Below are 16,103 nucleotides of genomic sequence, written 5' to 3'. Positions count from 1 at the left end.
TAGAGAGAAATATATATATTTATTTGAGGTAGTTTTGATATATTTTAATAATTAATATAATTTGTAATTAATAATTCTAATAAGATCCCAGGCTTACTTTTCAGTTTGTTTTTCTGCACAACTGCAGAGGAAGGGATGAAAAAGCAAAAAAGGTCAAGTCTCTGGAGTGAACACGTTGTGGTGCATGTGCAGAGAAACAGTGTTTGATATCTTGCAGTTCATTTTAAACGCATCGAAGCATCAGCCAGTCTGTGATACACAGAAAACAGATTTGAATGGGCTTCTCTGTGTGTCAGGTGGTGAGGGCTCTTGGGGAGACAAGACATGCCAGCTGGATTTAGCTTCTGTGTATTTTTTTCTTCTCATGTTTTTTGTTAAACTTATGCATATTTGCACCTATTAAACATTTGTACAATTTGCTAAAACAGAAACCTAATGGCTTTTTTCCAGTCATGGCCTGATTTCTTCAGTATGTTCCAGACTTCATATTTCATTCAGCATCTGTTGGTACTTTGTTAAATCAATTTTGAAATATCTGCAAATGTAATTTGACATTTTAAGCTGTCTGATGATCCATTTCTAATTCAGTTCCGAGTGATATAGTTATATAAATGATGTAGACTTTCTCAAATATCCAAGTTTATCATCATTGTGAAATTGAATGGTTAATTTACTGTAAATCATAACCAGTCAAAAGTTTGGGATCATTAAGATTTTTAATCAAATATACAATAAAAACACTAATACTGTGAAATATTATTTCAATTTAAAATAACGTTTTAATATATTTTAAAATATCGTTTATTTGTGTGATTCAAAGCTGAATTTTCGGCATCATTACTCCAGTCTTCAGCAAGGACAAATTATACTGAAAATAAAGACATATAATGTTACAAAAGATTTCTATTTCACATAAATGATACTATTTTGAACTTTCTATTCATCAGAGAATCCTGAAAAATAAAGTGCATCACTGTTTTCACAAAAATATGAAGCAGAAAAAATGTGTTCAATATTGATAGTAATAAGAACCATTATTAATGATTAAGCACCAATAATTATTAATCATAATAGAGCAGCATGTCTCAACGATTTCTGAATGGTCATATAACACTGAAGACAGGAGTAATGATGCTGAAAATTCCATTTGATCAAAGCAATTAAATTTCATTTGAAAATATATTTACGTAGAAAACTACGGAAGCGTATTGCATTCACTTGAGCAAAAAAAATCTACTCTGTTTTTTTTAATTAACGAGTTAATTATCTCAGAATTACGAGATAATTTTTCATAAAAAAAAGTTTTTGCTCAGTTTTTCTGAATTAATGACTTAATTATCTCAATTACGAGATAATTTTTCATAAAAAAAAGTTTTTGCTCTGTTTTTCTGAATTAATGACTTAATTATCTCAATTACGAGATAATTTTTCATAAAAAAAAGTTTTTGCTCTGTTTTTCTGAATTAACGAGTTAATTATCTCAGAATTACGAGATAATTTTTAATGAAAAAAGTTTTTGCTCTGTTTTTCTGAATTAATGACTTAATTATCTCAGAATTACGAGATAATTTTTCATAAAAAAAAGTTTTTGCTCAGTTTTTCTGAATTAATGACTTAATTATCTCAATTACGAGATAATTTTTCATAAAAAAAAGTTTTTGCTCTGTTTTTCTGAATTAACGAGTTAATTATCTCAGAATTACGAGATAATTTTTAATGAAAAAAGTTTTTGCTCTGTTTTTCTGAATTAATGACTTAATTATCTCAGAATTACGAGATAATTTTTCATAAAAAAAAGTTTTTGCTCTGTTTTTCTGAATTAACGAGTTAATTATCTCAATTACGAGAGAATTTTTCATAAAAAAAGTTTTTGCTCTGTTTTTCTGAATTAACGAGTTAATTATCTCAGAATTACGAGATAATTTTTCATAAAAAAAAGTTTTTGCTCTGTTTTTCTGAATTAACGACTTAATTATCTCAGAATTACGAGATAATTAAGTCATTAATTCAGAAAAACAGAGCCATAACCTTTTTTTTTCATGAAAAATTATCTCGTAATTCTGAGATAATTAACTCGTTAATTCAGAGAAACAGAGTAGATTTTTTTTCCTCAAGTGAATGCAATACGCTTCCGTAGAAAACAGCTATTTTAAATTGAAATAATATTTCTCAATATTACTATTACTGCAGCTTTGGTGAGCAGAATTTGACCAGTTATGTGTCGTACTATATATGGGCATTAAACAAATAGGTAAAATGAAGAAAATTAAGCCTGCTTTAGCTTAGTGACAATATTTTTAATGACGTTTTTCACATAACCGCATAAATTAAAGGCTGTACTAATAATACAACCATGATTTTTAAATATATTTGAGAATGTACAACAGCTACCAGTTGAATGGGTGGCAGCCTCATCCTAGAAGTTAGTTCATAGAGTCTAATATAAATTCAAGGCTTGTGGACAAGCGAGACAATTAGGACTGTGGAAATTCTATTTTTTAAAGATGAGAATAATACTAAAGCTCTTTCTGGTTTCTCTGGCATGTAGACAAAGGAGGAGGTGGCGTCCACACTGGAGGCTGTGCAGAACATCCAGAGTGTGTCACAGGCCTTACAGAAGAGCAAAGAGAACTACATCAGCAAGACACTAGAGCAAGAACGCATGCGCAAAGAGGGGGCCACACAGAGAGAACTGGACAAGGTACACGCACAGATTTAGACATACATGAATGGTAGCCAGATCCGAGTAGGGACGTAACATGAAAATTTCTTATCACGATTATAGTGACCAAAATTATCACGGTTATCAGTATTATCACGGTATTGTTGAAATGTGCTGGAGATGTTTAAAAAGTAATTTTATATTTAAAAATCAACAATTTGTTTGCATAATCACTCAAACAATAACATTACCAATGATGTTAGGATTTTAAATGACAACTTGACTGACAAAGGTTTAACAGCATGTTCAAATATTGATATTTTTCAAATAATATATTGATCGATATTTGAATTGAATCAAATAAAGGTTTTAAAAAGTTTCATAAAAAGGTAAACCTCACATTTCAGCCTTAAAATAAAGAAAAGAGTTAAGTCAAAATGATAAATTATGTTATTTGTCTGCTCCATAAATAATTCTAGAGAACTTATCTGAATTGTTTAAATGTGTAGAATCCACATAAGCTTCTTTTTCATCAACTGGTCAAAATTTACAGCAGGACATACAAGTTCAGTCCGTTTTTGGCCAGACAGAAACTGCACACAGACTAAATGTAAATGTAAGTCTCTGTAAATCCACTCACTGACAGCAGGTGGCGCAGTTAGAACCTTCGGAGGTACATTCATATAATTAATTCATTCATATATTAATTTGTATAATTCCCTTAGCACTCTTTTAAAACCTCCCAGCTTTTCCGCCCTGTTTTCACTCAAAACGAAACTACTCTGCGGGCTGTTACTTAAAACTCTGCTTTATGCTGGACAGTTTTTATTTATCGTGAGTTGTTCAAATCGCAGTAATCTAATACGGTTTTAATGATATTGAAACGGTAATACTAACCGTGGGGAATTTTATCATGATTTATCGCCAATCCGGTAATTATTACATCCCTAGATCCGAGCACTACTGAATAATACTAGAAAGTTTGCAGGATTAATTCATGTAGGATTCTCCCTTCATCCACTGAGTTAAGCTGCGCTAGATGTTAGATAAAAAGGAAAGGTCAAAAGACATTCTCTAAGGTGTCTAAATATGTACATTTCTGTTTGTGCTGTTTGTTTGCAGGCTGGACTGAAGGTCAAGAAAGCCACAGAGACCTATAAGTCATATGTGGAGAAATATGCCAATGCAAAGACAGAATTTGAGCAAAGAATGACAGAAAGCGCACAGGTACAACTGTGTGAAGTGTGCATGAGTGTGTTTGTTAAGGTGGCTAATTGCAGGGTGTTTGTGTGATGCGTATTTCTATATTGTTGAGTTATTAGAGCTTTTATACAGCTTGATATGGATTGACAATATTAATATCAGTCACACTAAATTAATAACACATTAAAGGGGACCTATTATGCCCCGTTTTACAAGATGTAAAATAAGTCTTTGATGTCCCCAGAGTGTGTATGTGAAGTTTTAGCTCAAAATACTCCACAGATAAATTTTTATAGCTTGTTAAAATTGCCACTTTTAGGGTATGAGCCAAAACACGCTGATTTTGAGTATGTTGCTTTAAATGCAAATGAGCTGTTTCTCCCGGAGAAGAGGGCGGAGCTTCAAGAGCTCAAGCTTTGGCATTAGCAGTGTTTGCCTTTGCAAAAGCCTGTTATCTTTACAGACAACGTACTCTGTTTCAAAGCCAGTCATCTGATTATACTGTGCATAATAAATTCAGTTTATGAATTACACAGACAGGGAGCACAGCGCGATAAACATAACAACATAGCTGGTCTCATGCTATCACAAACACAAGTTCCACTTCTGATTATGAGCTCGACAACTTCAAGCCATCGACTCACATTGCTTTCATATGCAACTTTTAACTACCACATTCCTATTCTTATAGCACTTGAAGGCAGCATCAGTGAAAACAGGCAGAGACAATGATCGCTTTAGCAATTAGCCTTACAGAGTGCCAAGAAGGTCTTTCAGAAAGGCAGTTTTGAAAACAAAAGCGTGATACTTACTTTGTCTGGAGCTGACGTTCAAAGCATTGGTATTGATGCCTAAAAATTTAGGGGACGTTACAGATTTATTCCGGGATATATCCTTCGAAAATTTAATTTAACCACAGTGTCCTCGGCTCAGATCGGGTGACTCCTATGTTTATTAGTGCATCCCAAAACACAACACTTATAAAGCCTCTTTGGGTCTGGCATTGTATATATCTCCAGTAATGGCGGACTGCAGCTTCTCACTCAGGGCTGTGTGTATGCTAATAGGGCAGAGAGTGTCACAAATGGGCAGGACCTTTCCCCCTCGGTGACGTGAACAGAGGGAGAATCTGAAACAGCTCATTTGGAGAGACTGTTCATGATTTATTGGTTTTTATAAAAAATGAGTTGGTGGATTTTTAACATTATAGGCTGGTTGTTTTCACACACTGCGGCCACACAACTGTGTTGAAACACCTTATAAAAGTGATTTTTGCCCCTTTAAATGTAATAATTTTGTATATATTACATATAAAATATATACACAACCCTTGGGCTGGATACACTTATATACAAATTGGTAACATTTGTATTTTTTAGATTTAATTCATGATTTTTATTTTTTTTTTTCATTTTTTTTTTTCGTCCTTGCATTATTTTGTAGTACATTATCTTTGTTTTTTTTTATCTCATCACACTGAAGACTGTAAGCTCACAACTTAATATATAATTTCTAATTTTCTTTTAAATTCAGTAGCTTTGTGCAGGAAACACTCTTACCCATCCCGCATTGTTCAGTCCCAAATCAGTCCTCAAACATACAAAGCTTAAGCTTTTTATTGATGTTTCTTTACATGATCCACACACACATGCACAAACACGTTTTTACCCTGTGTCACACATGTTCTGGCTTATACTGTCATTATCTTGTTTCCGCTCATTTCCTCATCTTTTCCTCCTCTTCCACTTAAATCTTCTAAAACCCTACTGTCAGTCTGAGAGGAGCATAAACAGCAAATCAGGCATGCAGCCATCCTTGACACACACATCCCACATACACACATGCATGTTTATTTTCACTGTGTTTGTGCATGTTAGGCACTTTTTAGCTTGTCAGACCACCCAAATAGGCTAATCATGGAGTTGTGCCAACAATATAAGAAGGGGTCTTATGTAGAGACACACACACAGGATTGTTGTGGGAAAAGATTAAGTATCATTACCAACATCTGCTTTCAGCTTCACTTTTCGAGACTGACTAAAACTAGTATTATCCATTTTTAAACTGCTTTTTAGTCAATTAAAGGTTGTGTGTTTGTCTACAGAAATTCCAGGGCATTGAAGAGGAACATGTACTGCGCATGCAGGAGATTATCCATTCATACTGTCAGTCTGTTGAAGAGACACACATACAGATAGGAGAGGTAAGCAAAGAAATACACACACAAATGGCCCTTTAATTTATTCCTGCACCTTTTATTCAAGTCCTTCCTTATCCAGTAATCTCAAAACAACTGAAATGGTCAAATTCAATGCTGAAAAGGTCTGGCTACACTGAATTAAGTCTGTGAGATCTGGCTGTTGTATCATAGGTTAGCTGTAGACGGCGCCAGAGACTCTTAGATGTGCAGAAGTCAAATAAGCAGAAATGATCTTCATAACATGAGGCTGTCTAATTAGTCCTTCCTTATCGATCCGCAAACCAATTGCCGCTAATTCAGAGTGATTTATAACACATGCAAACTCTTTTATTCACTGAAATACATTTCCGTGAAGGCAACTGAATGTGCATTTCTACACACCCACAGCAAAACTGTCTCTGTTTGGCATTTTACTGCTTATTGACCACAGAACTGTTGCATGCTCTGATTTGGGCTTCCTCCTAACCACACACTCTCTTGTGTTCAGCTTTGAGCTCGTGGAGAAATACAATTTGAGTTTTTCTGTGGTTATTATGTTTATACCGTTTCTGTTGCATTACATACGAGTTGAATCTATTTTCAAGTGCAGCATTTGCTCATGCAGCAGTTAGTGTCACTGTTCGTCTATACATGACATTAGTTTTGAGATCTTGATGTAACAAGGGGATCTAGAAGTGGAATGGCAGAGCAAGAAAATGGAATAATGGCATGCATCTTTGAAATTCTTTAATGATATTGTACATAAACCTTTCAGGAAAGACAAGCTATGGGACAGTTAAGTGATGGTATATGCATCTGTGTAGTTAATGGTCAGTGTTTTCCAGATCATTAAAAAAGTGTTTAGTTGCCAAATCCCCAGTAAAATACTGCACAACCCTTGGACCCACTACCCACTCCCATGAAGCACCGTCACTACACTCTTAAGTTACTTACATATTTCTATACTGAATATCTGAATATTTTGCAGTAAATTAAGCTATACATGTTAAAACATTATATCATTTTTAAGAATTGTTTTATACATGGAATTGTGTGTGTGTGTGTGTGTGTGTGTGAGGAAAAATATATATATATTTTTTTAGTTACATAATTTAGCCTAGGAATGTTTTTACCTCATAAAAGATGTTGGGACACTTACACTTTTTTTTTTTTTTTTTTTTTTTTTGGTGAAGTGATTCATTTCAGAGCACTATTTTAGTATCATTAATACTATTGTAGATTTTATTAATATTTCGAGTGCTTTCATTTTTAATATTTTCCATTATTTTAGTTTTAAAGATTTAGTTATTTGTTTTTTTTAAACGCCTCAGTTTTTTTTTTTTTTCAGTTTTCGTTTAATTTCAGTTAACATTTACATTTACTTCAAATAATAAATAGTTTTTTTATGGCTTTAGTTGTAAACCGTTATAAACCTGTTTCAGAGCGAATAAAGGCTTTTTAATATTTTGGAACCAGAAGAAGTGCCTTGGATCCGTTTTTTTTGTTTTTAGATATATTTTTGAACCCAACCAAAGAGCACCTTTTTGGATCACTAAACGGAGGTCCTTTCAGCAAGTAGCGCTCCAAGATCTTTTCCTTGAACTGTTTCAGAGCTGGTTGTTTTGGTTCATGGGTTCAAAACATTTTATTGAAGATTTTTTTACACAGCTTTTACATGCTGTGCTGTCAATCAGCTCCTCTGGTGCTGGATACTGAATCAAACTGACAAACACTTTATGAAGTGCTGTGCTAAAACACATCAGCTATGAAAGCTAAGCATTGCGTCAGCAGTGGAGATGTGTGGAAGACGTTGCATTTGTCACCATCCCTTGAGGCCTATAAAAACAAAGACAGTCAAAGTGATCACCTGGGGAAAAAATGTCTTTAGTCACATGCTCATTGCGTGCCTTAGCTCTCAACCCTGTCCTTTTCCAAAACCTCAATCTTGCTTGCATGGGATACAGCTCTAGTTCTGGTAATATGGTGAAGCACTAAGAGGGAAGGCAGTGATCATAACACATTATGCTGCGCTGATGACCATATGACTAGATTTTAATTCAGTGTCACTTTTGATCCTAAATTAATGCATTTCTACCGAGTAAAATAATAAATTTCTATCCCAAAAACTCTTACTGAATCTTCTGAAACCTTTGAATGGTAGTGTATTTGTGTATGTGTATTTTTTTTCACACACACACAGAATAGGAGCACAGCAGTTGATGATGTTCTCATTTAAAATCTCTGGAGCTTGCATGTATGATGTGCAACATAAATATCTCATTATTTAGCATCCCCTTCATGTTATGACCATACTATCAAATGAAATAAAGTCTGCTCTGAAGAGTGAGCAGTCTGTGACCTATTTTGCCTGGTCAAATGCTGCCAATTCTGAACAAAGTCATGGTATTGTTGTACAGTCAATGTCATTTAGTCTTTCCTGGCTTTTTAAGAGCTTACTGGGTCCCTTTGGTACAATTGGATAAGGAATATTCATATATATATAATCTGTAGTAGAAACCCCTTTAATCTTCCTATTGATGTCAATCTTGTCGTCAAAGAATGTGTCGTCAGTCACTATAAGGTTTAATTTGTTACCATAGTTTAATGTAAATCCTAACATGAAATAAAACATTGACAATACTTTGACAGCATTGATTAATCACAGTTATTTAGGTTAGTTGAGTTTTCTAAATGAACATAAGTTTATTTATCATAAATGTATCATAAAATTCATTTTATGTTCATTTTAACTAAACCAAATGTGTCATGTGGTACTTTAAAGGGTAACATAACAAACGTAATAAATCTAAAATATGTTTTTATGGAACCAAAAAAGATATTTGATGCTTTTCATGCTTTTATACCCATTATATGTCTCCTGCATTAACGCACAAATGCACTTTTATTATATACGGTCTGCTATGTTGTGTTTTGTAATGTTGTGTAATGTTTTTTTTAAAATTATTTTTAAGGTCCAAGAAGAGTTTGTGAAAAACATGGAGAACACTTCCGTTGAGAGCCTCATACAGAAACTGGCAGAAAGCAAAGGAACAGGCAAAGAGAGACCAGGTAACACAGCTTAATCTCTCACACACGGCATTAACCTCTGGCACTGAAATACTTTGCTCTTGATATTATTAACAAGACTGGTCATGAGTTCATAACCAACTGACTTAATGATGAAAGTGAGCATTAGTCTGCAATGTAAACCCACAAATGGAGTATGTTTGACTTGACTGCTGTAGCACGGTGGAGTGTTCACTGGAGGATTTGTGGAGCTCTGACCCTTACAGGGGTTTTCAGCCCTAGTCTCAGCAAGCACTGGCCGTCACATGCTAACGCTAGCGTCACATGCTAAGTGGAATGTCAAGCTTGCCCACCTTTACATAAGATTAAGCCACTAGAAATTGATAGAGCTTGACATGGCTACACTTGCTATTTCTTCCTCATTTATTCCTCCGTGATCTTTCGTTTAACCTCCTGCTTCTCCCTCCTTTCACAAGGTGGTGTTTTTTTCACGTTTTACATAGAGAATATAATTTAGCTTGAAGCTAAAGGGGTGTGGGGCGCAGTTAAACCGGTTTAGCCAGCAATTATATTAACAGTATAAATGTTGTACACTAGACACTGCCTTTTTCTTGGATTGAAAGCTGTATGGCATGGCATCTTAGAATATTTTACCTTAGAATATTATAAACTATTAAATAGTTTTTTGAACATCCTGACACTTTGACATCAGCTCAGCCAATGGCATGAGTTTGAGGTTGGACCATCTTTTGTTTTGTTTTCAAAACAATCATTTTTTTCTTGTTTGGTGACGCTAATGAAAAACAGAAATTACACACTTAAGCTATAATATAGTTTTCTCATAACTCTCTATTATATATTATATATATCATATACTGTATTATATTATCAATAATAAAAAATGATAATAGTTACTTATAATACAACACATTAGCATTTAAAGTTTTTTAATAAAAAATTTCAATTTAATATATTTTATGTCATTTATTCTGGAATATTTATTCTTAATTTATTTGCCGAATGCCTTAGTGTCACATTATACTTCAGAAATCTTTCTAATTTGCTGATTTGTTGCTCAAGAAACGTCTTATCATCAGTGTTAATAGATGTTCTGCTTAATATTTTTTAAATATAAAATAATAAGTTCAAAAACAGTTATTTGAAAAGAAAAGACTTTTATAACTGTCATTTTTTTACTTAATTTATCAACTTAATTACTCTTTGCCGAATAAAAATATTAATTTAATTTAAAAAAAACTAACCCAAAATATCCAAATGGCACTAATGTACGTATGTATGTATAAATGTGTTTATATATAATATTCCATACACAGGTAGCCCAGTTAAACTATGTATCCACAGGGGTCTAGACTGGAGGTTCAGGCTTTTGGTTGCCCTTCATTTGTTTTGACAGCAGAATTAATTGAGACTAAAAACTGTTTTGGTCAACAAAACATTCCTTCCCCCATATCAAGCTGTTCATTAGGGATTGCGCCGCTGTCAGAGCAATAACCTGTGTGGCACGCTGATGAAATCAGAGCAGCCCTAACCAGTATAGAGAGAGAGAGGTTGAACAAACTTTGTACCACAGAAACAATCCCGAAGTGACACGCTGGGCTGTAGGGAGGTTGCAAGAGCAGTTCAGCGATATCCAGCTGGGCTGTGAACTGGCCGCCAGCCAGACACGCAAACTCTCCTTGCTCCGCCATCCAAGAGCCCGTACTCAGCATATGCAATTTAAAAAAAAACATCCTGTTAATGCATGACTGCATGCGCCTCTCATATACAAACACGCATGTGTACGAGCATTCACAAAAGCATATATTTACCTAGCTATCTAAATAAACCTTAGAGGTTGTTGTTGTTTTAATAAATATAACTATAATTACTAAAGACCAGCCATAATAGAAACTAAGCTCAACTGATTTTTATTTTTTTTTTAATAAAACTGACTTTTTGAACAATTTTTCTTTTCGATGACAATCGAAAGATTTTGCTAGACATAGCTAACTTCTGTGGACATTTTTCAGCAATGCTTCCTCAAAGTATTGCTATGAACCCACACACACATAAATACACACATGTTCATGTAAACAAAGCAGTCTGTCTGCTTACACGAGTTTAAACAAAACCTAAAACCCTTTTCCAGGTCTAGATGGCATTGTTGTGTCTGATGTTTGGATTTGGGTGCATAAATATTGTAAGATGGAGCCTGGAAGTGTTGTTATTTGCACGTCCCTAAACTGACATCACCTAATTAGATGAAACCCTTTTTTTTTTTTTCAGCTGCATGGAAATCTTGGAGATTAATCTCCATTGTCCGGTTTTATAAACCTGTTTAGACAAACTTGCTGATGTAATGAATTTGAAATATTATAGATTTGTGCGTCTTTCTAATTTGGCTATTATTTGGAGATAAGCTTGATGAAAATTTTAGCTAAATCTGACTTCAGAAGAATAGGTTTTGTTTTTTGTTGTGTTTTGTTTTATTTTTTGTTGTGTTTTGTTTTGTTGTGTTGTGTTTTGTTTTATTTTTTGTTTTGTTTTTTGTTGTTTTGTTTAATTTTCTTTTGCAGTTGTTTTTTTTCTCTAAAAATTCAAAAGGTTTTCTGAAGGTTAGAGTTTGTTTATAAATATTACACATAATTATTACATAACATGCTCTGTCCCTAACAAGAAAGTGTGTAGTTCAAATGAATCAAATAATTTGATGTATTTAATATGATTTCAATTAAAGTGGGTCTTTCATTTTTTGTGTGTTTGGGTATGTGTGTGAACTGACAGTATGTGTCCTTTAGTTCTGATTGTTTGATCAGAGATGATCTCAAACAAACAAAAACAGAGAGCTAAAAGGGTGAAGTGATCTGGTGCAGTAGAGTAGATCAGTCATACTGTATCTGCGTCAGTGTGTGTGATGTGTGCCTGTCGTGACTGCTCTGAACAGTGCACATGAGGTCCGCTCGCAGCCGCCGTTCTCCAGGGAAACTCTGTTGAACCGCTCAAGTTAAATATCACACGCTTTTCTTTTTTCAGGTCAAGGCATTTTCTGTGCAATGAAAATAGCACCCCGGGCTCTCTTGCTGAGGTTTGGTGGTAGTAAAATGCTGTCTTTCGTTTTCTTGGACAAGCATTAGCTTTTACGCGCATTAACACAAAAGAAAACATGCACTAAAGGGATCTTAGAGCACTGAGGGGCATCTCTCCTCTCTTTACGGCCAGTCACGAAAGCACAGAATTAATATTTATATGCTGCTCGGGGTATTTATTGAGATATTGAGAAATAAAAACTTGGCTGACGTGTTGTTAGGTCATGACTGCAAAACCCTAAGAAGCGAAATACAGTGAAGATGGCAGAGTTTGTTTGCTTATATCCCTTCACCCATGTGTCAGTGTGGAAATGGGTCATGCTGAAAGTGTAAAAGCTTGGAGGTAAATATGCAAAATTGATGAGCAAGAAATTAAGCATGCAATTTATTGTCTTTTGCAGCCAGTTTGTGTCATTTCACTGTTATATTCGTTCATATATTCAGTGGAGACTGATTTACAGCATTTGACTGAGTGTTATCAATGCTACATGTCATTGTATTGGATTTGTGTGTTTATTTGATTTCTGAGGTTAAAATAAGAAGTGCTTCCAGGCATTTGTGTGTGCGTGCGTGCGCGTGTGTGTGTGTCTGTGTTGTATATTGGCTGTAAACTAAATGCTCTGGCTTAAAGGGGAAGTCAGATCGTGCTGATTGTCACAAGACCCACTGATGACTGTAAATTTGCTTTGCCAAAAAGTCTGACCCGTGTGTATGTCACTGTTTTTGTGGATTCATGTGCATGATTTTATAAAACGTTGTAAAAACAAAAACAAAAAAAAGTAATATTAAATATTACACCATATCATAATTCTTGATTTCAAGATACTGCAATCATTTGTATTTGTTTGTCTGTTGTCATTACAGGGCCCATTGAATTTGAGGAATGTAATGTCTCAATCGCCACAGAAGGTCTGCATTCATTTTTCTCTCCGTTCCCATTTTCGTTTTTTTGTTGTTTTTTTATAGGAAAAGTATAGAATATATAAGTTCTCTTTAACATCTCTGCTTATATCTATTTATTACAGTTCACTTGGAATTTAAATTTTGTAGCCTTTGTGTTCTGTTAAACAGCATAATATCTATTTAAGGATCTGTTTCAGATGCAACCGTATCTGTCTAGATTTGTAATAATCATTGTTATGTCTGTTTAGGTGCAAAACCCAGAAAAAGGAAAACTTTTGCCATACCAGGCCGACGGAGAGATAAAGACACAGATTCCACGCAAGTGTTGACTTTTACTTTAATGCGATCTCACTTGCTCTTTATGCATTTAAAGAATTAAACTTTTTCTATAAGAATTAAACTTTTTCTATTAGTAATTTTTAATTCTCAAACTTATAGAATTTTGTGAAATACTTATAATTTTATTTGACAAAATTCGAGAGAAGATTGCTCATTTTTGCTATGGAGAGTCTTTGCAATTTTGAGCAATAATTATTGCTTTTGAGTAATTATAATAAGTTATATTTGCATAGTAATTTTGCATTTGTGGTAAAATTAAGTATTCTCTAATCAACTCTAATCTCTGTCCTGAATAGTGAATCGGCTGAAGTAGAAGCAGTTGTGAGTATATGCTTTTCTTTTTTTCTACACAATTAGTAATTTTGTTTATTATCATTATTATTGGAGAAAATTAGTCATATTTTGAATGTTTAAATACAAAGCCAAAGGTGTTTTTCTGTCATTTCATAACATTCTTCTGATCAAAGTATGCTCTTTCTTGTTATTTTGGAGAAACTCCATTTGAGTCGCACCCACAAAGCTCCTTTTGTTCGTCTTTCTTTCAGAACGCTTCCAATGGAGCTCCCCCGGGTTTCTACGGTGCTATAGATCTTCATAACGCCGTGAGTGGTGACCTAATGTTGTTGAAGGATTGTCTATAATTCTTACAATGTTAAGTAAAGACAACATAGTGTACGTACTTCTTGCGATATTGCTAACAATAGTGTGTTTTACCTCAGCCGGACTCTCCTTGTGTTGTGATGTATTGAAGAGTGTGAATAATAGGATTTTGTCTGTGGTGTGTTCTGTGTTTTTCTGCAGAATGTGCCTCAGCTGGACAAGGATGGCTTCTGTATCCGACCAGAAGTCAACGAGAATGATATCCTTACTCCAGATCCATCTCTTCCATTCTCCCCATCCCTCACACACACACACACTTTCATCTCGGCCTTCATGTCTTTCATTGCCTCTACTCAGTGTAAACTCTTTTTTTGGCTCGAGAACATAGTGTGATAACTTTCTTTGTTGCACTTTTATCTGAATCGCTGCCAAGTCATTCCTTCCTATCAGATTTTCTTGTGTTTCCTTTACCAAAGTTGCCTCTTCGCTCTGTGTGGATTAGAATGTTAAAAAATTAAAATAAAATACACAATCTGATCTTCTTAGCACATGATACTATAGACAAATTTTCATGCCCCCACAACCAATTTCCTTAACGGTTTTGATCACATGCCAAAGAGAACTCCTTCTATTCATCCAGTGACTCAGAAGATGAGGACGAGCCAAGAAAATTCCACGTCCAGATCAAGCCCGTGCAGACAAACAACGGCACACACCAGAACAAAGCTACCATCGACGAGCTGAAGGCCTCCATTGGAAACATCACGCTCTCGCCCACCCCTGCCGTAAGAGACGCCTCACACCAGCACACACACCAAGTGTAAAGATCCTTACATTCACATTCATTCATGCACAGAATAATGCAAGCTGGTCTCCCTCTATAAAGGGTGATTGTACACTGCCAGCAAAGAGACTTGTGATTGGTTGATGTAATTTACAGTCATGTTTCTGCTTCCCACACTTCATCTCTTCCCCCAAAAACCTCCGTTGGCCCAGCAGTCACTAGAGGGCACTATTTGATTATGATATTTACAGACAGTCCATAGAGATGAGTTAAAGCCTGATTTGTGCGCCTGAGTGCAATTGTATTGTTTGTGTGTGTGTGTGTGTTTGTTACACACCTGTGGTCATTATAAGGATTTAACTAGCTCTTTGAAAATAATATTGTATTGGCCCAATGGACGTTAGCATTTTCCAGTGAGGGAATGAATATGTAATTCATTTCAAGTTTTTGTCTTTGTTTTTGTTAGTCGCAATATCATATAAATGGTGACGCCACACAAAGATGACCTGCTAGTGTTTCATTTAATGTTATAAATGAAACATGTGCGTGTGTGTGTGTGCACGTGTACAGTTGTGTGGTCAAGCAGTTCCTCCTGCACACACTGTGAGCCTGTGGACCAGCTGTGTGTGTGTGCTGTTGGTAAACAAACCCATGCAACTTCCTGCCTGAAATCTCACCACAGGAAGCATGGAAGGGACTCTGTTTCTAATGAGTAAGATCACGTAGGTAAACGCGCTCACACACACACACACACACAAAGGCTCATGAAAGCAAGAGCTGTGTCCATAAAAGAAAAGTTTAGTTTAATTATTTTAAGCCGACCAATGTTTTTTTTGTGATCAGATATTTATTATAAAGAAAATAACAACAACATATCACAAAGCATTTCAAACAACCAAAGGGTGTATAAAATTGTGTATACACGTGCATATTAAATATATACATTGATACAAAATTAACAGTTATTAAGAAATAAATGAATAATACAAATAAATAAATTTAAATAAAATAAGGGGTACACATACACATAGGGGAATTACTCATATTCAGGAACTTCAATTAAACCAGCTTAAAATACAGGTAAAGAGAAGAGATCATCTCAACCAAGTTTTCAGTGACTCTGCAACAGTGTGCCAACTAGAAAGGGTCTTTTCATTTGCACTGTTTACTCGAGCAGTAGACAGTTTAAAAAAAATTACATCCAGACATGTGAGAGTCCAGCATTTTGCGGAAAGAGAATGAGGAGGTTTCCATCTTAATGCGATCATCTTTTTAGCAGCTGTGAGGCCAGCTAGTAATATGTGCTTGTTCTGATTATTA

At 34.8% G+C, this 16,103-nt stretch overlaps 1 protein-coding gene across 5 annotated transcripts in view; it reads left to right on the top strand.

Moving 5' to 3' along the window:
- LOC306869960 (F-BAR domain only protein 2-like) overlaps positions 1-16,103 on the top strand; it is a 51,780-nt gene that overhangs the window by 18,226 nt on the left and 17,451 nt on the right. For all 5 annotated transcript variants that reach the window (XM_079416939.1, XM_079416937.1, XM_079416938.1 and 2 more), the window contains exons 5-14: positions 2,549-2,701; positions 3,785-3,889; positions 5,970-6,068; positions 9,017-9,113; positions 13,022-13,066; positions 13,309-13,378; positions 13,696-13,720; positions 13,945-14,001; positions 14,201-14,258; positions 14,609-14,784. In XM_079416939.1, coding sequence (XP_079273065.1) covers positions 2,549-2,701; positions 3,785-3,889; positions 5,970-6,068; positions 9,017-9,113; positions 13,022-13,066; positions 13,309-13,378; positions 13,696-13,720; positions 13,945-14,001; positions 14,201-14,258; positions 14,609-14,784 — 885 coding nt within the window. The remainder of the gene's footprint in view (positions 1-2,548; positions 2,702-3,784; positions 3,890-5,969; positions 6,069-9,016; positions 9,114-13,021; positions 13,067-13,308; positions 13,379-13,695; positions 13,721-13,944; positions 14,002-14,200; positions 14,259-14,608; positions 14,785-16,103) is intronic.

This window comes from Barbus barbus, assembly GCF_936440315.1.
Source record: "Barbus barbus genome assembly, chromosome: 5".
Taxonomy (NCBI): Eukaryota; Metazoa; Chordata; class Actinopteri; order Cypriniformes; family Cyprinidae; genus Barbus; species Barbus barbus.
The sequence above is the reverse complement of the archived record's forward strand: the minus strand, read 5'-3'. Positions and strand labels throughout refer to the sequence as shown.